The sequence below is a fragment of the Nicotiana tomentosiformis genome, chromosome 11, assembly GCF_000390325.3.
Source record: "Nicotiana tomentosiformis chromosome 11, ASM39032v3, whole genome shotgun sequence".
Taxonomy (NCBI): Eukaryota; Viridiplantae; Streptophyta; class Magnoliopsida; order Solanales; family Solanaceae; genus Nicotiana; species Nicotiana tomentosiformis.
Window position 1 is genome coordinate 93,546,169 of NC_090822.1, and position 25,252 is coordinate 93,571,420.

Below are 25,252 nucleotides of genomic sequence, written 5' to 3' on the forward strand. Positions count from 1 at the left end.
ATTATAATTTAAACATATAATTCGACAACAGAAATGACCTTAATAGGTCCCAATAGTACCAGCATTTGCATAAGCATGATTTCTAACATAAGTCACAGCTCAGTTTCTCTAACACATGAAAAATACATGGAAAAATACAAGTTAATTGCCTATGGAATCGACTAAGTCTCAATTTTTACGGTGCATGCCCACACGCTCGTCACCTAGTATGTGCATCACCTCCAAACAAATCACATAACATGTATAATCAGGTTTCATACCCTCAGCTTCAAGTTTAGAAGTGTTACTTACCTTGAACAAGCAAAATCCAATACCGAGCAAGCCAAGCGATGCTCCAACAATGCCATCCCGTGCGTACCGACCTCCGAACGGCTCGAAACTAACCAAAAGCAACTCAAATACATCAAATAATGCCTAAGGAAACAATTCCAAATGATAAAGGTCGAATCTTTAATAAAAATCCCAAAATCAACCCAAACGTACAACCCGGGCCCGCGCCTCAGAACCCGACAAAACTTATAAAATCCGATAACTCATTTAATTACGAGTCCAACCATACCAATTTCACTCAAATCCGACTCTGAATCGATGTTCAAAACTCAAAAACTCACTCTATGAAACTTTAGGCTAAAACCCCCAATTTCTCTTTATATCCAATTATTAAAAACGAAGATAGATCACGAAATAAAATCACGAGTGAGTCAAGAATGCTTACCTCAAGTCACATGGTGAAGTTCCTCTCCAAAGTCGCCCAAACCGAGCTCCAAAATTCTAAAATGAGAATAAAACGACCAACCCTCGAAAATATAGCTTCTGACCATTGATTTTCGCTTTTGCGAACCAAGGGCCGCATCTGCGGCGACACTTTTGCGATAAAATTCACGCTCCTGCTGAAGAGCACTGATAATCAGACCATCGCACCTACGAAAAGCCTCCGCTTCTGCGCAAACGCATGTGCGAACAAGGCTTACGCTTCTGTGTTTGCCTTCGCTTCTGCTATCCATAGTTCCGCTTCTGCGCAAAAATGCATCGCTTTTGCGACCTAGTGACAGTCCAGCCAAATCGCTTCTGCGATGCTCCCTTCGCGCCTGCGGCCACGCACCTGCGACCAAACCCATCATAGGTGCGGTCGCACTAGAATCTGCCAAACCAGCCTTAGCATAATGAAACATTCGACGAAATGGTCTGAACCTCGTCTGAAAACTCACCTAAGCCCCTCGGGACCCCGTCCAAATATACCAACGAGCCCTATAAAATAACACGGACCTACTCGAGACCTCAATTCACGTATAACAACATCGAAATGACGAATCGCACCTCAAATCAAACTCAAATAAACTTTGAACTTTCAACTTCCAAAACTCGCGCCGAAACATAACAAATCAACTCGAAATGGACTCAAATTTTGCACACAAGTCCCAAATAACAAAGTCAACTCTTGGTCAAACTTATGAACTTTCCAAACCTTCAAATTTCCAACTTTCGCCAATTAGTGTTGAATCCTTCTAGGAACATCCAAATGCAAATTCGGGCATACATCCGAGTCCAAAATCACCATCCGGACCTAACGAACCATCAAAACTCTGTTCCGGGGTCAAATTCATAAAAAGTCAAACTTGGTCAACTCTTCGAACTTATGGCTTCAACGATAAAATTTATTCTTCCAAATCGATTCCGAATAACCTGAAAACCAAACTGACGATTCACATAAGTCATAATACATCATACGGAGCTACTCATGCCCTCAAACTATCGAGCGAAGTGCAAATGCTCGAAATGGCCGGTCGGATCGTTACATTAAGTGTCGTACATTAAGTCATCACCATATTTTAAAATATGTTTGAGTTTCCATTAACTCCATTGAAGGGTTACTACTTATTCAATGATTGCATTCACTCCACCATATTCTTTGTGCTACTAATAGTAAACTAATTATGGCCATACACAACATGTTAATTACCTTAACTATTATTACCCTCACTGTCAAAATTAACGAAAAATTTTAAACAGCGGGGTCAGGTGAAAGTTTAACCATGGTTAGTAGGGAGGAGAATCAAAAAGTGGAGGGAATAAACAGAGCACGTCATCATGATTCAAAACAGGAAGATTCAATTTAGAGACATATATTGCAGATCCCCAATAAACAAACCCCCCTCGTATTTTAAACTGAAACTATAACGGGATGAATTAATAGTGGGCACTGCATCGTCAACAGCGCCCATCCCCCACCCCCCCAAAACTCACCCCTCCTTAATTATAAAAATCACAATCTCCTATAGAGATAGAGAGAGAGACGTACCCATATCGTCATATATCTCCCCATTTCACTTCCCAATAAACAAGAAAGAGACGTAGATAGAGTTGGTCTTTTTTTTTCTGGTCTTTGCTACTACTACTGCCTACTGCTCGTTTGGGAGTGAGTGTTAATAAACTAAGAGCATTCAGTACTCTTCTTAAGTACCTTTTCAGCTCTCATTTCTCTATCTTGATCAGTGATATATACTTACTGTCATTTTCATTCTGATATTTCCATTTTCCCATCAGAAATACTTTTTGAAAACTCAATTTACTACCAAAAGTGAGGTTTTTTCTCAGAATGGGGAAAGAGTGGCTCTACTGGGGTACTAGTAGATCCGCCAAGAATAAAGGAAGACGATCAGGGAAAGGAGAAATCAATGAACAAGTTCCTACTGCTGGTTGCATGTGTGCTGTTTTTCAAATCTTTGATTTACCTCATTTTCATTTAGCAACTTTGAACCAGCACCAATCTCCTTCTTCTTTAACTAAAGAAGAGCAAGAACCTGTTCTCCTCAAAGGTAATATAATTTTAATCTATAAATTAATTAACGTGCAACGTAAATCATATTAACTTTTCTTAGGATTTTGAGTATAATATTTAACAACATGATAATGCAGGAATTGAAGCGCCAAGAAACAGCTTGGATTTAGACGAGGAGAGGCCTGTTCATGTGGAAAATAAATCTGTTTTAAGTTCATTAATTTCATCATCAGCAACAAAAGTAGAAGAAGAAAATTTGAATATCCCGGTTAGTCTAAATTGTAACCGTTACTTCCCATCTCGTTTTACCAATATTTTAATAATTAATTAATTAAGCATCGATCTCTTTTCCCAATGCTGAGGAGAGAGAGATTAGATTCTTGTTGTTGTTTGTAAAAGTGAGTAATGACTATAATAATGATAGTGTTGGAATTAACTTTAACATCTATTTAAAATTAATTAATTAATTTTTGTGCAATTAATCCAGGTTGGTATTCAAATTAGAACAAGCATTGACTCTAGATCACCTAGAGTATCAACGTCAACTTCAAGAGGAAAAACGGATGATTTTTCTTCTGAATGTAGCAGCTCCTCTCCTGCGCCCAAAACACCAACACTTGTTGCTAGACTTATGGGCCTTGATCTTCTCCCTGAAAATAACTCTACTCTTTCCAATATTTCCACTTGCAATAATACTCCAACTTCGAGATCACATTCTAAGTCACTCTTAGTCCAAAAGCAAGTCCACGACCTTAACATCATCACAGGTATGGGTGTCACACGGGCGGTTTGCGCGGATAAATAGACGTGTTGGACATGTTATATTTTCATGAGCTAATTTGTCACCCCTAATTACAGGTACTGTGTCACTGCCTGAGACACCAAGGGTATCTTCAGAGAGCTGGAGATCAGATGTGGAATATCATCATAGGCTATCTCTTCAAATTAACAAAGAAAATATTGGTGAAGAATCTCAAGGTTTAGCTTATAAATACAATGCCAAGAAAATGGCTAGGAGAAGGAGAGATGATAAACTTAAGCAAGTTGATGATGAGAATAGAAGTCCAGGATATTATGCTAGACAAATTGTGAAGCAAGTGAAAGAGAGAGTCAGCAGGAAAGTTGGTCATGATATTACCAACTCAGTTACAAGTAAAGATGACAATGTCTTCTTGCGTAACAACAACAATAACTACGCTTCAGGCCCAAATAGTACCGTTGTCTTGCTTAAACCGACGAAAAAAGCCAAGGCTCTAAACCATCTTGGAGATGATAATAGCCTAATTAGTAAGCAATCAACTCCTTCGAGCTCACCAAGGTTAAGATTCTTGGACACCAAGAACAAATTGCTAGTCACAACTACATCAACTGGTAATAAAACCCAAACTCAACAGCACTCTCCTAGACTTTCACCATTATCTCCATCTGCTGCTAAAATTATCACAAATCATAAGTCTCAAGATTCTTTATGGGAGGAAATGAAACAGAACCAGCAGCTGCATCAGAGAAGTACCAAAAAAGGCAAAGGTGAAAGATATGAGAAGCCACCATCAAAAGCTAATTCTGATCCTATTCGTAGAAAGAAGGAAGAACAATTTGTTCATTCTGCTGCCACAAATAAAGGAAACAGCAAGGACAAGAAGTGCAAGAAAACTGCATTGTCAAACGTTCCAACCTTTTTTCCATTGAAGAAAGAGCCTTCTTCTCCACCCACTAAATTACTCATCAAAAAGGTATGAAACAATGTTTATAACCAGCATTTTAGTTTCTATTTTTCCCCATACATTATTAATAAGAGCTCATATGATCTATTCATAAACTGCAGTAAAACATATTTACACAATCATATAAGGTATTTACAGGTAAATGTATAGAATAAATACAATTTGATAAATAAGTACTAGTAACTAACCGGCTAACACATACTTATTAAAATACATGTGATAATAGAACTTTTTTTACTCGATTAGTGGGTAAAATTTAAATCTTTTTAATGAGAGTAACTTTTAGATACAACAATATCACGTCATCAAAAAAAAATAGCTACATGTAACTGTTAACAATAAATTATTAGTACGTAATATGAAAGATAAGATAAATAATTTCTTACAAATTACAACAGGTCAAAATATATGTACCGACAAGTATTAAAATTCTGTATACCATTAGATATATGTAATGGCTGGATTAATCTTCTTATGATATCTTGTGCAATATTTGTGTGTTGAATAAAACAGTCACAGGAATCAGATGCTCATCCATTGAAAAGGAGCACACAATTATCTTGTAGTTCGAGCCATTCGTACAACACCAGACTCCAAGAAAGCAACAGATGTAACGGTGCTACTACTACTACTATTTCTAGTGTTGGACGAGAGGAATTTCAGTACATTCAAAGAATACTGAAACGTGCAGGAATTGACAAAGGTACCCCAGTGTCCTTTGCCAAATGGTACTCCCAATCTCACCCTCTTGATCCTTCTATTTTTCACCACTTAGAACTTTTTCACCCTTCCATTTTTACCGTACCGAGATCAAGTTTAAGCCAGAGGTGTAATAGAAAGCTTATTTTTCAACTTGTTGACGAGCTCCTTGTTGAAATCTTGGAACCATATTACATCAATTTGAACCCCAAATGGCTAATTACTCCAAAGATAAGGCGATTACACTGTCGTCAAATGTGTGGGTTGGAACTGATTGAAACACTATGCACGAGAATACAAAGCTTCCCTTCAGCTAATTGCCAAGTTCTTGAAGATATTGATGCATTGATAGATAAAGATTTGCAAAAAAGAGAGCTCGGAACTAGAGGTGCGTTTGAAGAAGAAGGGGAAAGCATAATATTAGAAATTGAACGTGACATATTTGAATTACTTCTACATGAATCTGTGGCGGTGTTTGGAATGGCACGTTGGTATAGAATAACGAGGTAGCAGTTGAGTTAGAACAAATGAGTGATTGAGTATACAAGTAGAAGTAGTAATTTACATATTTTCGTTTTGAATCTCAAGTTCAATTTTTTGTGCAAGTCTTTTTTCCCCCTATATCGCAAGTCCATTTGCTTCAATCTTGCTTCACTTATGATGTATAGAGTTGTCCTTCCAGATCGTAGCATCTTTCACTGCATCGCATTTGTCAGTCGTTGACAAAACACCTTGTAGTTGTAGACTATAGCATGCTTCTTAACTAATTAATACACATAAGATTAACTAATGCCTGTTGCTAATGTATAGATAGAAGTTCTAAATTATCAAATCACTTTTAAAACTAATTATAACTATTTTATTTAATAATAAAGGCAAAATGACTTCCGGGCTACTTAACCTTGTACTTGTTTATCAACCCGGTAAATGAGCTTAGAACTTTTTCATTTAAACACTTCAACTCTATAAAATGCATATAAATACACACACGTGACCGCTACCATGCTTATGTGGCAACAAGTTAACTGATGTGGTAGTAGTGCGTGATGCTCACGCTAGAAAGGAGCGTGGAAATACTTTCTAATTAAAAAATACAAAAATAAATAAATCATAAATCAAATGAAAAGAGAAAAGAAAACCCAACCCACTTTCTCCCTCCCATTTCCACGTCGGCCTCCCTTCCCCTTTCTTTTCTTTCTTTCCCAATTTCATTTCTTGCTATTGCTTCACTATTTTTGTCATCTCCATTTCACCACAAGTGTCTTTAATCATGCAGCACCCAATGAAATCAAAGATCATTCCTTTATCACAATAGAAATATCATTAGGGGAGGCGAAGAAATAGCTGCAATGGGTGGACCATCGATGGGGATGGAGATAATAATAAAATTACTGAGAAAAATAAGATATTGATGGACAAGTAAATAAGATCTATATTAGCCATTTTCCACCTCTTTACGTCAATCTCATCTCTTACCTGTGCAAATCATGGAGAATTGCAGAGACAAGTTTTTTTTATAAAGAAAAAAACTATTTGGCGAGCAATCTTGCAACCAGATCTTCAAGTCAAAGTTCAAATAAATCAAATCGTTAGTAGATAAGATCAAACTATTATTGATTTGCCCATTCGAGGCAACGCTTGGTGAAGGTTAGATTTTAAGATTTTTCTTTTTAATAGTTCTTGCTTTGTTAGTGAGAAGAGGACGAAATATAGAAGAGGCCGAAGGAAGTGGAGTGGGAAAAAAATGACAGCCGCCGGAGAATTTTTAGTAATATTTGAAGATTTCCGCCGAGTTCTAAAAGGAAGAAGAAGGGGTGCACACAATTACAAAGAACCTGGAAAAAAATAATTATTAAAAAAAGAAATAAGTGTGACCAATAATTTACAAGTGTCAAGAAAATATAATGTGGAAGACGTGGCAATAGAAAATGTTAGCATTGAACAACACTCATGGTCATGCGTGTTTATTTATAGTCATTTAGTTAAGTTGAGGGGCTTAAATGAAAAAGTTCTAAGTTTATCTATCGTGATGACAAAAGGGTATAAGTTTAAGTGGCCCAAAAGTTATTTTGCCAATAATAAACATAGTGTAAAGTTTATATAATTTAAATTAAAGGCCAAATACATCGACAACACCTTAAAGTTGCTTACACTTTTTACTTAAACACTCATATTAAGTATGTTCCATTTGAACTTTTCAATCAGTTTTCTACTGTGTCATTTAGACATTAAAGGCCATTTGGATAGTTTGGCGTGTGAAATATACACGCACCTTTTGTGTTTGGATGCTTATGAATTTTATGTCTAAATGACATATTTGAGTTGTGGTTGAAGTGTTCAAATGAAACAAATTTAAGATAAAGTTCTAAGTAAAAAATGTGAACAATTTTAAGTACTAAATTGTTCATGTATTTGGCATAAATTAAAAAAAAAAAAAAAAGGAGGGAGAGAGCGGGCACTAGTGAACAGAAACAGGGTCTGACCCGTGTTCGGGTGGGTCAATCACGTGATTAGATGCCATTCGTTTGGATACGGGTCCACTTTTATCAAAGTTGGACGAAACTGGGCTTAGAGGGATACACGTGGTGCGTAAAGTGACACTAGATGGCCAACCAGCACTCGCTTTCGTATAGGCTCCTCACTTGGATTCTTGTCCACCTTTTTCTACATAACTATTTCACTTTCCTTATTTTTAGGTAATCATTAAACCTTTCTAACATTACCATTATCATTCCACTTTTCCTATTTAATTTTCTTTTTTCAATGTAATATTCACTACTTATGGTACTAGTCAATTCCCTGGATGGTTATTCATATTATGGAAATTACTCAAGAAAGGTATTTTTATATTTTTTAGGACAATAAAAGCACTCATGTTTGTTTATATACGTCAAAAGAGAATTTAGAATCAAAGTGTGATTCTTTTGTACTCAAACGACAAAAATAGGTAAAAAAAAACTATAATTTTATATATAGCGCGGTTATTCATCGCGCTATACTTTAATGGCACGTTTGTTCGTTAAGGTATAGCACGGTGAATAACCGCGCTAGATTTGAACTTTCCTGCCCCACCAATAATTCAGCTGCACTTTACTGACCCACCAATAATTCATATGGGTGTAGCGCCTATTATGCATGCACTATATATGAAATAATTGTACCTCCCGGACTAGGTTTTTTCTTATTTAAGGAGTTTCAGAATTTGGTAAAAATCCATTCAAGATCTTTCAAATCTTCCGAAATATTTGTTCATGAAGTTATTTTGCATGTTGTCATAATGTCCTAAGAGCAAACAATTAGGGTTTTTATTATATTGGGGGTTGAGGTTGTGGTGGAGAATAACTCAGTACGCTATAGATGTTCTCCACAGTGTCATGTTAAGTTGCCACTTACAATGGAGTACGATAGATTGGTATCGTTGTTATGTAAAAAAATGAGTGTGAGCAAGCGTTCGGTTAATATTAAAGTAACCGGAAGATATCCGTATTCTGGAACTCCGCAAGAGGTTGCTTGTTATGCTGAGTATCACGACCCAAATACCCAACCAGTCGTGATGGCGCTTATCGTGGAACTAGGCAAGCCGACATTCTCAATATGCTTTCAATATATAACAGAAGTAAGCTAAAGCAATTAAACTAACTGAAGACTTACATAATAACGAGGTAAAAAACCAAAACACAAGTGCGGAATGATAGCCCGACATCGGGGTGTCAATAAGTTACGAGCATCTAACAACCAATCTAGAAAACAGAGTCTGCTACAGTCTGTGCCAAATGCCAATACAAGAGAGAAAAGATTATAAGAAAGGAGAAACAAGGACTACGGATGCTGGAAGCTACCTCATAAGTCTTCGATAATCAGGCCGCGCAAGAATTTAGCGACCGCCAGAACTGTACACACCTGGATCTGCACATGAAGTGCAGGGTGTAGCATGAGTACAACCAACTTAGCAAGTAACAGAATTAAATAAGGAACTGAGAACCAGTAACGAACTATAATAATACAGATCATTTCAAAAGTTTTCAGTAAAGAGTGAGCATGCTTTCAAATCCGGTGGTATAAGTCAACTCAGTTCGAGCTCAAGTAAAACAGAAATGAATCTTCCAGAAAATTCACAACAACATCAGATAGCAACTAAGTGCAATAATAAATAAAAGCAAGTATAACCTCTCAAGGCAGCAGTCACTCAACTCATCTCAACAGCTCATACCCTTGGCTCTCGGCCCTCAATACACACTCTCGATAGGTACCTGTGCTCACTGGGGGTGTACAGACTCCTGAGGGACTCCATCGGCCCAAGCGCTATATTGTTGCGATGCACAGCAAGATCCAATATTGTTGCGGCGTGCAACCCGATCCAATATTGTTATGGCGTACAACCCGATCCATATATATATATATATATATATAGCCTGAAGGCTTGTTGTGGCGTGCAACTCGATCCATATACTTCATAGCTCGTAGCTCGGCACTCAGGCCCTACCTCAGTCACTAACCTCTCTAGCCCCTCGGGCTCACAGAATATCATAATAACCAGCCCAAGCAGAAAATACAACAAGTATCAATAAGAAATGAGAGGAAACAGAGATATAACAAACAAGTAAGACTGTAACTTAGTACAAGACAACAATTAGCAGTCAATTCAATAAGTATATGACCGCTGCGGGTCCCAACAATGATATCATATGGCCTAAGAATGGTTTCTAACATGAAAGGCAGTCAATTGCTCAAAGACAAGGAAAACAAGTAATAACAATGGCTATTCGACTTTACAGTCTCACGGGAAGGACCAAGTCATAATCCCTCAAGGTGCACGCTCGTACGCCCGTCACCTAGCATGTGCATCACCTCCAAATATTCACATTATACAAATTCTCGGGGTTTCATACCCTCAAAACCAGATTTACGACTGTTACTTACCTCAAACCGAGAAAATCTCTACTCCAAAGTGCCTTTGCCTCTCAAATCAGTCTCAAAACGTCCCGAATCTAGTCACATGTAGAACAATACAATCAATATAGGCTAAAGGGATCAATTCCACAAGAAAGGTACTAAATTATAGCCAAAAATCCGAAATTAGCCTGAACCCAGCCCCGACCCATGTCTCGAAATCCGACAAAAGTCACAAAAACCGAAAGCCCATTTACTCACGAGTCTAACCATCCCAAATTTACTCAGATCCGATAACAAAATCCCATTCAAAACCTCAAAATCCCAACTCAAGAGTTCTTTCTCTTTTTCCCGAATTTCTCACCCCAAATCACAAATTAGATGATAAAATTAAAGATGAAATTATGGGATTTAACCAAAACCAAGTAAGAATCACTTACCCCAATCAACTCCATGAAAATTCCTTCAAGAATCGCCCAATTCTATGTTCTCTAGCTCAAAATATGCAAAGTGAGTTCAAACCCTCATTTTTTAAATTAATATTGCCTGTCCAGATATCCTTCATCGCGATCGCGGAACATTCCTCGTGATCGCGAAGCACAACTATGCTACCCCACATTTTACCCTACACGAATGAGAAATCACCCACGTGATCGCGGATCACTGCCTCTCATACCTACGCGATCACATCCTGCCTCGTGCGATCGCATAGAGTATTGGCCACACCTCCCCTCCTGCTCAAATCCTTCTATGCGAACGCGACCTTAGCCACGCGTTCGCGAAGCACATCTTCGCACACATACATGATCACGTTTCTAACTCTATGATTGCATAGAACAAACTCACCTCTGACCCAAATAAGCTTACACGATCGCGAATGAATGTTTGCGATCGCGTACAAGGAAACAGAACCTGCTGAAACCAGAACTTCAGCTATCAAGCCAAGTCCAAAAAAGATCTGTTAAGCATCTGAAACACACCCGAGGTCCCCGAGACCTCAACCAAACATACCAACCAATCCTAAAACACCATACCAACTTAGTCGAGCCTTAGAATCACTCAAAACAACATCAACATACCAATTACACCCGGATTTAAGCCTAAAGAACTTCTAAACTTTCAAATTCCACAAACGACGCTGAAACCTACCAAAACATGTCTGATTGACCTCAAATTTTGCACACAAGTCATATTCAATATTACAAACCTATTCTAACTTCCAAAATCAGAATCCGACCCCGATATCAAAAAGTCAACCCCTCAGTCAAAGTTCCCAAAATTCGACTTTCACCATTTCAAGCCTAAATTAGCTACAGACCTCAAATTCACAGTCCGAGCACGCTCTTAAGTCCAAAATCACCCAACAGAGCTAACAGAACCAACGGAACTCCATTCCGTAGTCGTCTTCACACACTTCCGATTACGGTCAAAATCTTGAGACTTAAGCTTATGTTTTAGGGACTAAGTGTCTCGAAACACTCTGAAACAAAAAATAAGACCTCTCGGCAAGTCACTTAAGCAAAAACAGATACGTGAAAAATAGTAAATAGGGGATCGGGACTAATACACTCAAAATGACTGCCCGGGTTGTTACATCCTCCCCCTTTTAAAACAAGCGTTCGTCCTCAAACGAGCATAAAGACATACCTGAAGTAGTGAAAAGATGAGGATAACGGCTGTGCATATCGTGCTCGGTCTCCCAAGTCGCCTCCTCGACCAGCTGACCCCTCCACTAAACCTTCACATAAGCAATATTCTTTAACCTTAGATTTCGAACGTGCTTATCTAAGATCACCACTGGCTCCTAGAGCAATACCCTCTCCCCAATTATATATGCAACATCGCGAACCTTCCGATCTGCATAACTCTTCTGCCTGGACTGGGCTATGCGTAGTCTATCCTGAATTACCCTAACCTTCTCCAGAGCATCCTGAACCAAGTCTGTACCCAATAATATAGCCTCACCATGCTCAAACCAACCCACTGGAGACCTACACCGCCTACCATACAGAGCCTAATACGGTGCCATCTGGATGCTCGACTGATAACTGTTGTTGTAAGCAAACTTCGCAAGAGGCAAGAACTGAGCCCACGAACCCCTAAACTCAATCACACACGCACGAAGCATATCCTCTAATATCTGAATAGTGCGCTCAGACTGTCCGTCCGTCTGAGGGTGAAATATTGTGCTCAACTCCACTCAAGTACCCAATTCATGCTATACGGCCGTCTAGAACCATGATGTAAACTGCGTACCCCAGTCAGAGATAATAGACACTGGTACGCCATGAAGCCTGACGATCTCGCAGATATACACTCGAGCCAGCTTCTCGGAAGAATAGGTAGTCATCACATGAATGAAATGAGCTGACTTGGTCAGCCGGTCCACAATCACCCAAACTGGATCAAACTTCCGCGGAGTCCGTGGAAGCCCAACAACGAAATCCATAGTGATCAGCTCCCATTTCCACTCCGGAATCTCTAACTTCTGAAATAACCACCTGGTCGTTGATGCTCATACTTCACCTGTTAGCAATTTAGAAATCGAGCTATATACTCCACTATATCCTTCTTCATTCTCCTCCACCGGTAATGTTGTCTCAAGTCCTGATACATCTTCACGGCACCCGGATGAATAGAATACCGTGAACTATGAGTTTCTTGGAGAATCAACTCACGCAAACCATCTATATTGGGCACACATAGCCTGCCATGCATCCTCAATGCACCATCATCCCCAATAGTGACCTCCTTAATATCACTGTGTTGGACCGTATCCTTAAGGGAAAGCAGATGAGGGTCCTCCTACTGACGCTCCCTGATACGATCATAAAGAGAAGACCGAGAGACCACATAAGCCAATACTCGACTCGGCTCAGAAATATCCAATCTAACAAACTGACTAGCTAAGGCCTGAACACCCAATGCCAATGGCCTCTCTACTGCTGGAAGATATGCTAGCTCCCCAAACTCTCCCCACGGCGACTCAAGGCATCGGCCACCACATTAGCCTTTTCTGGATAGTATATAATGGTGATATCACGGTCCTTAAAGATATCCAACTACCTCCGCTGATGCAAGTTAAGATCCTTCTATTTGAACAGATGCTGCAAACTCTGATGATCAGTGTAAATCTCACAAGGGACCCCGTACAAATAGTGCCGCCAAATCTTTAAGGCGTGAACAATAGTTGTTAACTCAAGGTCATGGACATGATAGTTCTTCTCATTGGTCTTCAACTGGCGCGAAGCATAAGCAATCACTCTACCCTCCTACATCAGAACACACCCAATACCTATCCGCGAGGCATCACAATACACTATGTAAGAACTAGAAGCTGATGGCAGAACTAGAACTGGGGCTGTGGTCAAGGCAGTCTTGAGCTTCTGAAAGCTCTCCTCGCACTCATCCGGCCACCTGAATGGGGCACCCTTTTGGGTTAATCTGGTCAAGGGCGATGCAATAGATGAAAAACCCTCCATAAAACGATGGTAATATCCTGCCAAACCAAGAAAACTCCTAATCTCCGTGGCTGAGGATGGTCTGGGCTAATTCTGCACCGCCTCTATCTTCTTTGGATCCACCTGAATACCCTCACTGGACACCACGCGCCCCAAGAATGTCACTGAACTGAGCCAAAACTCAAACTTGGAGAACTTTGCATAAAGCTTCTCCTCCCTCTATCACTGTAACACAATCCTCAGATGCTGGGCATGCTCCTCCTGGATACGAGAGTACACCAGGATATCATCAATGAATACAATGATGAACGAGTCCAAATACGGCTGAAACACACTATTCATCAGATGCATGAACGCTGCTGGGTTGTTGGTCAGCGCAAAAGACATCACAAGGAACTCATAATGGCCATATCGGGTCCTGAAAGTTGTCTTAAGAATATCCAAATCCCGAATCTTCAGCTGGTGATACCCTGACCTCAAATCAATCATGGAGAACACCATCACTCCCTGAAGCTGGTCAAACAAATCATCAATACGCGGAAAAGGATACTTGTTCTTGATTGTGACCTTGTTCAACTGTTTGTAATCAATACACATTCTCATAGTAACATCCTTCTTCTTCACAAATAGAACTGGTGCACCCCAAGGTGACACGCTAGGCCGAATAAACCCCTTATCAAGGAGTTCCTGAAGTTGTTCTTTTAACTCCTTCAACCCAGCCGATGCCATACGGTACAGTGGAATAGAAATGGGCTGAGTGCCTAGCACCAAATCAATACCAAAATCAAAATCCTTGTCGGGCGGCATGCCCGGCAGGTCTGCAGGAAACACATCCGGGAAATCTCACACCACCGGAACAGAATCAATAGTAGGGGCCTCTACACTAACATCCATCACAAAGGCCAGATAAGATAGATAACCTTTCTTAACCATCCATTAAGATTTCAACTATGAAATCACTCTACTGGGAACATAGTCTATAGAGCCGCTCCACTCAACCCTCGGCAATCCCGGCATCGCCAACATCACGATCTTAGTGTGACAATCTAGAACAACGTGATATGGAGACAACCAATCCATACCCAAAATCACGTCAAAATCGACCATACTAAGCAACAAGAGGTCCACTCTAATATCCAGACTCCCAATAATCACCACTCATGACTGATATATACGGTCCACAGTTATAGTATTGTCCACTGGAGTGGATACATGAACAAATGAAACTAGAGACTCACGGGGCATATCCAGTTAATGAGCGAAATACGAGGACACATATGAATAAGTGGAACCAAGGTCAAATAATACAGAGGCATCTCTATGGAAAACTGATACAATACATGTAATCACAGCATTTGAAGCAATGGCATCTGGTCTGGCAGGAAGAGAATAGAAACGGGCTTGGCCGCCCCCCGATCAGCCTCCCCCTCTCGGGTGACCCCTAGTTGACTGAGCTCCACCCCGGGCTGGCTGAGCGGGTGATGAAGGGTCTGGTGCTGATGATATAGACTAGCTCCTCAGCGGAGTTGGACCTCCCACTATACGGGTACACTTACTATACTGGTACAGGGGACTGAAGGGTGCCCCGAGCACTGGGATAACTGGCAGAAGGACTTGGCATAGGCAAACCCTGACCCGATGGAGCATGAGATGAACTCTGCACTGGGAGGGCACCGAGAGATAAATGGCCCTGCTGATAACTGTGAGAACCATGGCCAGATGATGCACCACGGTGACTTGGACGAGCCGTCTGAGCATGTCTGAGGAGCACTGCTAAATCCTCCCTGTCCACGAGGCCTCTTGGCCTCCCTTTCAACCCTCTCATGACTGCGAACCATCTCAATATGACGAGCAATATCGATAACCTCATCAAAAGTAGCACCAGACACTCTCTCTCTGGTCAAAAGCAATCACAGCTTATAAGTGAGGCCATCTATAAACCTCGTGATCTCTCCTTGTCTGTGGGAACCAACCAAATAGCATGACAAGCCAACTATGAGAATCGCATCTCATACTGCATCATAGATATATCACTTTGACGAAGCTGCTCAAACTGTCTGTGCAGCTCCTCTCTGCAGGACTGAGGCACAAACTACTCCAGAAAGATAACAGAGAACTGCTTCCAGGTAAGGGGCGATGAGCCGACCGGCCTACACCTCTCGTAAGTCTCCCACCAACTGAATGCAACCCCATAGAACTGAAAGGTAGTGATTGAGACCCTACTGGTCTCTAGAATACCTGTCGTACGGAGTATTCTCTGACGCCTGTCCAAGAAACCCTATGCATCCTCTCCCTCTGCACCACTGAAAGATGGAGGCTGAAGTCTCCCAAACCTCTCCAATCTACTTTGCTCATCCTCAGGCATAACAGGAACCACAAAGTTCTGAGCAATTGCAACCGGCTGGGCTGGTAGTGCCCGCGGTGTCTGGAATCCCTGTACCACCTGCTCTGGACTGCGGGCAGCGGGAGTCTGAGCACCTCCCCTGGCCTAAGAAGTGGCTGTTGCGGCGGGAACAGAGATCGCCTGAGTAAGGCAGGTATAAGCGGTCAAAATCTGAGTTATGGCCTCCTGAAAGCCTGGAATCATAATAGGAAGAGGTGGTGCCTGAGTTGGTGCATCAATAACTGGAATTTGGTCCTAATTTGCGGACACTGGTGGATCTGCAAGTACTGCCTCAGCTACTGTGTGGGCTGCACCTCTGCCCCTATCGTGACCTCGGCCTCTCGCGGCCCTGGCTGGTGGTACTGGTGGTTGTCCATCATGTCCGGTAGTACGAGTCCTCACCTTCTGTGAGAGAATGAAACAACAAATGTTTAGTTATTAGAATCAACAGATTCATACTACAAGAATTCAAGAATGTGGAGTTTCCTAAGGGTTCTATAGACTCTCGAAGATAAGTACAGACGTCTCTGTACCGATTTGCAAGACTCTACTAAACCTGCTCATGACTCGTGAGACCTTTGTAACCTAGGCTCTGATACCAATTTATCACGACCCAAATACCCAACCAGTCGTGATGGCGCCTATCGTGGAACTAGGTAAGCCGACATTCTCAATATGCTTTCAATATATAACATAAGTGAGCTAAAGCAACTAAACTAACTGAAGGCTTACATAATAACGGGGTAAAAACCCAAAACAAAAGTGCGGAATGATAGCCCGACATCAGGGTGTCAATAAGTCACGAGCATCTAACAACCAATCTAGAAAACAGAGTCTACTACAGTCTGTGCAAAATGCCAATACAAGAGAGAAAAGATAATAAGAAAGGAGAAATAAGGACTGCGAACGCCAACAACTACCTCGTAAGTCTCCGATAATCACTCGCGCACGAACTCAGTGACCGCAAAAATTGTACACACCTGGATCTGTACATGAAGTGCAGGTGTAGCATGATTACAACCAACTCAGCAAAAAGCATAATTAAATAAGGAACTGAGAAGCAGTGACGAACTATAATAATACAGATCATTTCAAACCTTTTCAGTAAAGAGTGAACAAGCTTTCAAATCCGGTGGTATATGTCAACTCAGTTTGATCTCAATTAAAACAGATATGAATCTTCCAGAAATTTCACAACAACATCAGAAAGCAACTAAGTGCAACAATAAAGAAAAGAAAGTACAGCCTCTCAAAGCAGCAGCCACTCAACTCATCTCAACAACTCATACCCTCGGCTCTCAGCCCACAATACACACTCTCGATAGGTACCTGTGCTCACTGGGGGTGTATAGACTACAGAGGGGCTCCTTCAGCCCAAGCGCTATATTGCTGCAGCGCGCAGCCTTATCCAATATTGTTGCGGCGTGCAACTCGATCCAATATTGTTGTGGCGTGCAACTCGATCCAATATTGTTGCAGCGTGCAACCCGATCCATATATATATATATAGCCCGAAGGCTTGTTGTGGCGTGCAACCCGATTCATATACCTCACAGCTTGGCACTCAGGCCCTACCTCAGTCACTGACCACTCCAGCCCCTCGGGCTCACAGAATATCATAATAATCAACCGAAGCAGAAAATACAACAAGTATAAAAATGAAATGAGAGAAAACAAAGATATAACACACAAGTAAGACTGTGACTGAGTACAAGACAATAATTACCAGTCAATTCAACAAGTATACGACCGTTGCGGGTCCCAACAGTGATATCATATGGCCTAAGCATGGTTTCTAACATGAAAGGCGGTCAATTACTCAAAGACAAGGAAAATAAGTAATAACAATGGCTATTCGACTTTACAGTCTCACGGGACGGACCAAGTCACAATATCTCAAGGTGCACACTCGCACGCCCATAACCTAGCATGTGCGTCACCTCCAAATATTCACATTATACAAATTCTTTGGGTTTCATACCCTCAAAACCAGATTTAAGACTATTACTTACCTCAAACCGAGCAAATCTCTACTCTGAAGTGACTTTGCCTCTCAAATCGGTCTCCAAACGTCCTGAATCTAGCCATAATTAGAACAATACAATCAATATAGGCTAAAGGGATCAATTCCACAAGAAAAGTACTAAATTATAGCCAAAAATTCGAAATTGGCCCGAACCCGGCCCACGTCTCAAAATCTGACAAAAGTCACAAAACGGAAAGCTCATTCACTCACGAGTCTAACCATACCAAATTTACTCAAATCCCGATAACAAAATCCCATTCAAAACCTCAAAATCCCAACTCAAGAGTTCTTTCTCTTTTTCCTAATTTCTCACCCCAAATCACAAATTAGATGATAAAATTAAAGATGAAATCATGGGTTTTAACCAAAACCAAGTAAGAATCACTTACCCCAATCAACTCCATGAAACTCCCTTCAAGAATCGCCCAATTCTGTGTTCTCTAGCTCAAAATATTCAAAATGGGTTCAAACCCTCATTTTTGAATTAAATACTGCTTGCCCAGATATCCTTCATCGCGATCACAGAACATTCGTCACGATCGCAAAGCACAACTATACGGCCCCACATTTAACTCTATGCGAATGCGGAATCACCCACATGATCGCGGATCACTGCCTCTCATACCTACACGATTGTATCATGCCTCACGCGATCGCATAGAGCATTGGCCACACCTCCTCTCCTGCTCAAATCCTTCTACGAGAATGCGACCTTAGCCACGCGTTCGCGAAGCACATCTTCGCACACATACACGATCGCGTTCCTAACTTTGCGATCGCATAGAACAAACTCACCTCTGCCCCAAATAAGCTTACGCGATCGCGAATGAATCCCTGCGATTGTGTACAAGGAAACCAGAACCTGCTGAAACCAAAACTTCAGCTATCAAGCCAAGTCCAAAAATGATTCGTTAAGCATCTGAAACTCACCCGAGGTCCCCTCGACCTCAACCAAATATACCAACCAATCCTAAAACACCATACGAACTTAGCCGAGCCTTCGAATCACTAAAAACAACATCAACACTCCAATTATACCTGGATTCAAGCCTAAAAACTTCTAAACTTTCAAATTCAACAAACGACGTCGAAACCTACCAAACCACATCCGATTCACCTCAAATTTTGTACACAAGTCATATTCAACATTACGGACCTATTCCAACTTTAGAAATTGGAATCTGACTATGCTATCAAAAAGTCAACCCCCAGTCAAACTTCCCAAAATCTGACTTTCGTCATTTCAAGCCTAAATTAGCTACGGACCTCAAATTCATAGCCCGGACACGCTCTAAATTCCAAAATCACCCAACGGAGTTAACAGAACCGACAGAACTCTATTCCGGAGTTGTCTTCATAACACTTCCGAATACGGTCAAAAACCTAAGACTTAAGCTTCCATTTTAGGGACTAAGTGTCCCGAAACACTCTGAAACATAAAACAAGACCTTCCACTAAGTCACTCAAGCTAAAATAGATATAGGAAAAATAGTAAATAGGGGATCGGGGCTAATACACTCAAAATGACCGGACGTGTCGTTACACTAAGTTTAACATCGAAGACGATGAAACTCTCATAGATTTTTTAAGGACTCCGGATGAACACCGAGAACTTTTTGTGATAAAAATATTGGAAATGTACGTCAAGGCTGAAAACGTTCGCAATAATAAGGTTTCGCAAAATAGGGATATCCCTCAATCATCGGGTGGTTTTTTTGGAGCAATGTTATCCGAATAGGTTCTGGGTGAAAGAGTTTTGCCAGATCTAAACTTATCTCCACAGGTGAATAAGGAGCGAGGAAATAATTTATCCCCAAGTTTACATAATCCACAAGACGAGTGGTAAATTTCAATTTTCTTTTGTGTTACGATGTTTATTTTTATGTATTGAATTTTGTATTAAAACTCATATATTCCACAAGGGGTACCGGCCAAATATAAATTTTACAAGTTATGAACCAACGGACAGTTGGAATATGCCTAGTTTTGGTGTGTCAGATCATGGTGGTCCATCCGGGAGTCTTCAGCAACAGGATAATGTGCATCATGGGATATCAACACATTTTGATTTGTAAGTTAAGTGATAAAGTTTTTATGTAAAGTTTGGATGAATTTGAGAAACTCGTCATTTTATTGGGTGTGCAGGGAAAATGAGCAACTTGAAGGTCATGTCCTTACTCAATTGCACGAAGATGACATATTTAATCAGGATTTGGCAGATGCACAGAGTCAGGAAGATGATAGTGATTATGACAATAATGTTGATGAGTCTGGAGATGACACTTCCTTCCCTGATGAGGGTGATAATGATGAGGACAAGAATGATGAACCTGATTTGACGAGGGAGCATGATCCATCTCCCGTTAGACCAAGAGTGTACGAGTCCCATGTGTCGTTTCATTCAAGGGTAATTCCCTACCTTGATCAGTTGCCAAGTATGCCGGATGTGGATGACCTCACAAGGGATCTTGATGAAATTCGGACAACAATGTGCGATGAATATAGAGCAACGATGTTGTCAAATGGCATGCTTTTTGCTGATAAAGCGCGCCTAAGCAGGACAGTGTGAATGTATAACATAAAAGAGTGTCGTGATATCGTGGTTCATGAGTCATCTCCGAAATTATACAAGGTTATTTGTCGTAGATGATTTCAATATTGTAATTGGATGATGCATGAGAGAAAGTTGAAAACAAATATGTGGATTGTGGAAAAATACATTGGCACCCAAGGGATGTAGAACACCATACCACTTGTCATCAACCAAATATGTATAGCAACCTAGCATATTTTTTTAAGGTAGGGATCGATTATGTTATGACGTGTTCCATGTGGATCTTTTGAACTACCTTTACCTTTTTGCCTCTTCTTAAACCACTTATTAAATGTTAGTGGTATTTATAAAATGGATGTTGTAATGGTTCTTCAAATGGTCTTTGAATACTAATCTCATGGTTCAACTTAAGAAGAACTATGTGTATTAAACATAGTGCCTCACCAATATGCACTATATGTATTGTCATGTCGACTTGAAAAAATTGTCGATCAGAAAAAGTTATCGACCTGAAAAAGTTGTCGATCTAAAAAAGCTGGACCCACTTGTACCCTAAAGAATCATTATCACGCGAAACATAGCGCCTCACTAATATGCGCTATGTGTATTGTTATGTCGACCTGAAAAGGTTATTGATCTGAAAAAGTGGTCGACCTGAAAAATTTGTCGATCTAAAAAAGCTGGACCCACTTGTATCCTAAAGAATCATTATCATTCAAACACATAGCGCCTCACCAATATGCGCTATGAGTATTGTCATGTCGACCTGAAAAATCGGTCGATCTGAAAAAGTTGTCGACCTCGGGCATAGTGCCTCACCAATATGCGTTATGTAACCTAAAATCACTCTTAACTGCCTATAAAAACCTCGCACATTTTAGTTATTAGTTGCATTGTAACGAAACGAATAGAAAACTTTCCATTGATTTTTGATTTTTGAGCATTACGACATGACTGGATGGAATGACGTACCAAGGGGTTACTGTGGCAAACGTGCGATTTTGAAGCCATGTTGGTCAAATTGCAATATGGGGCTCAGACGTTGGATGTGTAAATAAGTTGTAAGTTATTATTTTTTTATAAAATATTTGTTAATAGATTTTATATAACATGTTAATTAATAGTCTTATGTTATCATCCCATTGGTAGGACGAAAATCAATGTGGTTGGAAAAATGGTATGATGAACCCATTAACCAGGAATACTACAAATCATGTTTGCTAAAAATTTGGAATCTGACCAATGAATACGAACTCCAGATCTTGAAACTACAAGAACAACTTACGGTAGTGAAGGAGAAACTAAAAGTGGCAAAAGAAGAAAAAAATAGGCTGGAAGATAAATTTAAGTGGTTGAAGCATAGAATAATGGGCGATAATGACTAACAAACACATTGATGCATTTAGTATAGTATTTTATTTTTATGTTGTACGCGTCATGTATTATCTTTAATTGGTAACGAATTTAAATTTATGTTAAGGTGTCATTTTTTTTTGTGTTTTAGTGTTAAACTAATAAATAAACCAAGAAATAAAAACATATGCGCAAATTATGTAAAACATAAATAATTTTGATATTATATATTTAATTTCATATATACAACTAATAATACATATCAATGAGTCTCACAGTATGTATGCTTTAAAGCATTGGCTGGCCTGAGGCGCATCTCATCCTGCCCGGCTACGCTATCAGGATCATCCTCATTACGTCGCCTCTTTATCGGAGGATGCACTGCAGCATGATCGTCAGTAAGGCTGGCAGACTCGGTAGAAGCGGCTGTTGGGCTAGCAGTAACCTATAGAATAATAAGATATTTTAGTATATGAAATATAAAATACTAACGTACGTGTTAGCAAAAAAAATTTTAATGGCCATACCATGGTCTCATCGGGCTCTTGAATAACATCATCCATCTTCGGCGAGTCAGTATCGCACTATGTGGCCTCCGTAACGGGCGATGACAAAATATTTTAAAAAATAAAAACACTTTAGATATTACTAACTAATCAATGACATAAAATCAAATTGAAATAATAGTAATACAAACAAACGTGCGCCTGAGTAGCGCCACAATGCTCTGTCGAAACATCGAGGTGCACTGGAGTAGATGAAGTATGTGAAAGATCCTCAGGATCCCTCGGTGATGAGCCATAACTCAGTCGTCGCCCACTGTGAACCTCTCGTATCGACCGATCAGTAGCAACCGTCGATGGATCTGGGGGATCAGGAAAATACTGATCCCACTCCTGTCGCGTAATGGTTGTGCCCACAATCAACAATATATCAGATAGGGTCACCTGCGAAGTCCATGCCGACAATTGAAGGCTGAATGATGGCATATCATGAGGAGCATCGTGTGGCTCAGGTTGTTCACCCGTCTGATCATCTCTAATATCCTTCATGGTTTCCTCAATGCCCCCTTGCTGCGGACTCCGTCTTCACCGACCACCACGACCTTGTGGGCCACCCCTTCCTCTCTGGCCACGCTTGCCACGTCTACCACGTTCAGGCTCCACTAGTGGCCCATGATGGTACTCCTAGGGCTGCACATAAGCATCCTCGTATCCTAAGCGCCCATCCTCTCGGGCACCTCCAATATGTCGGCAACAAGATTAGTAACCCGATGGCCAAACACGTGCAAAGCTGCCGTTCCCTTGCGTGTATGCTACAGCATCTGCAGTCCCAACTAGTAGAACTGTTGTAAACCAATTGCCTGCATAACATGTAAAATATTAATTACGGAAGAATAATGTAACGTTATAAGTAAGTATAACAATTAACATACCAATGCCTCATGCCTAACGACGTATAAATTGTACCGACCACCAGCGCGATGAACGGGATTCCCGACGAGAAGTCGGGTAACGCTGCGATACAAAACCATGTACTCATGCTCTCCATCCATACGGTCAGGTGGAGGGTATGTCGGAATTAGGTCATACCTCTGGTCCCAAACCTCAATATGGGCCTCTAGCCATGCCATATATGTCTGGACAACCCTGCAATGATCATCCCGCTTGTAATGTGTCCCATGCCAAGTGGGAGAAATAGGTACACGCTACAAGTGACCAAGCTGACAAAGGACTCGCTCGGTGGCATGATGCTCGACTATATCAAGACATATCAATGGGGCGGAAGAGCTCCATATAGCTCGGCCGCGGGAGCAATAATCGGTTAAACCAGCTATGAGCGCGTCGTTGTATGGCCTCCATACGAACTATTTAATAAACACAAGAATCGTGAGTAAACGCAACACATATCAAGCCAGGCCAAGTAAACTTAAGTATATATGTACCTGTGCGACTTCAAGTAAATCTAACAAATCCCTGTAATAAGGGAGATGATATCGAGCCTCAACCCCTCGTGCATAGCCTCTCCTATCAACCCACCTCCAATCTAAAGGAAGAATTGGTGGAGGTGGTGTATCCAGAGCGATCGGTGGTAGAGGTGGCTAGAATTGCAGGAACCTCTCCCACGCCCAAACCTAACATAGATTGTGGACGTAAAATTTAAGGTGTTTTTTTACTATGTATGTTATAATCATGAAAAGAATTGACTATGTTTTCACCTACAGCAGTGGTACAAATCTGGCAACGTATCTCTAGGTGCCCATGCACACCCCACACATCTGCCTATATAGGTAACCTAGAATAGCTGCACCCCAGCTGTAATCAGAAAAATCATCTAGCTGCTCCAGATGATATAGAAATCTCAAGCTGACTAGGTTTTCCGAAATGTTGGGGGACGAGCTCGAAACACACACTTAAATTATGCTCGCTAGTTAAAGATAGTATAGTATAATATCGTATCCAAAGGGATTGGAGATAAATAATATTTCCGTAGTTTCTAGCTTGATTTCTATCCAAGACGATCAACAATGGAGATTCTTATGATTTTTATCTACAATTAACTAAGAATCTAAAGCTATTGACTAATGAAAATCCCAACAAAGGTAAGTAAGGAAGTTATCAATGGGAGAAAATAGGAGTTGATAGGATAGGTGTAAGATAATTGGTTGGGATCTAACTCTTGATAATTCACTTTTAATATTCAAGTGAGTCTCTTGCATTCACCCAATTATCAGTTCAACCGTTTAGCAGAAACTCCTCTCTCGATTAAGTCTCAACCTCACAAGATGAACCAAGTTAAGAATGTGAAGATATACAAGAATTCGTAGTGGATTGGTCTCTAATAGAACTGATGGTAGGCTATAATCCCGTATTTTAGTTACTTATTACACTCTAATTCACTGATCTTTACTTGTGTTGAGCTTTAATTGGGAGTGTTTTTGCACTTATTGTGTATTTTACACCTTGTAGGAGTGATTCCGAGTTATGTAGATGTTGTGGAGCTAATTTGAGCTATTTGGAGCTTTGAAATCTGAGTAGAAGCCCAAGAAATTAAGCAAGGATCACGTTCAGGGGTCGAAAACCAAGTATGGATGTCAAAAATTTGAAAAACTCATTTCGGCCACAAATTGAATTATCGCCCCGCAGCATGCCCCGCGGGGCGCGACGCTAGTGTAAAAAGTGGTCAGAAATTATATTTTGGCATATTCAGGAATTTCCTACATGCGTGCGCCGCATGGGGCGGCGCGGCATGTGATGCGGTAGCCCAAAAATATTAGAGTGACTTCCCAATTCTGCTAAAAAGGGTAATTTCATCCGGGGATTATTGGGGAATGGCTTAAATACACGGGAAAACACCATTTTCGGGACTTTTGACAGATTTCC

General features: G+C 40.6%; 1 protein-coding gene and 1 long non-coding RNA gene across 2 annotated transcripts; both read left to right on the plus strand.

Moving 5' to 3' along the window:
• Positions 1 to 2,400: 2,400 nt before the first annotated feature.
• On the plus strand, positions 2,401 to 3,012 carry LOC138900936 (uncharacterized). Its single transcript, XR_011412297.1, has 2 exons — positions 2,401 to 2,816; positions 2,917 to 3,012. It is a non-coding gene; the product is annotated as an uncharacterized lncRNA (long non-coding RNA).
• Positions 3,013 to 3,242: 230 nt separating this feature from the next.
• On the plus strand, positions 3,243 to 5,846 carry LOC104110818 (protein LONGIFOLIA 1-like; the record flags this gene model as incomplete). The annotated part of the gene is made up of 3 exons (XM_009620376.4): positions 3,243 to 3,546; positions 3,638 to 4,512; positions 5,017 to 5,846. Coding segments are annotated over 3 exons (1,875 nt in total), but the record flags the coding sequence as incomplete, so codon positions are not given.
• Between the last annotated feature and the right edge of the window lie 19,406 nt (positions 5,847 to 25,252).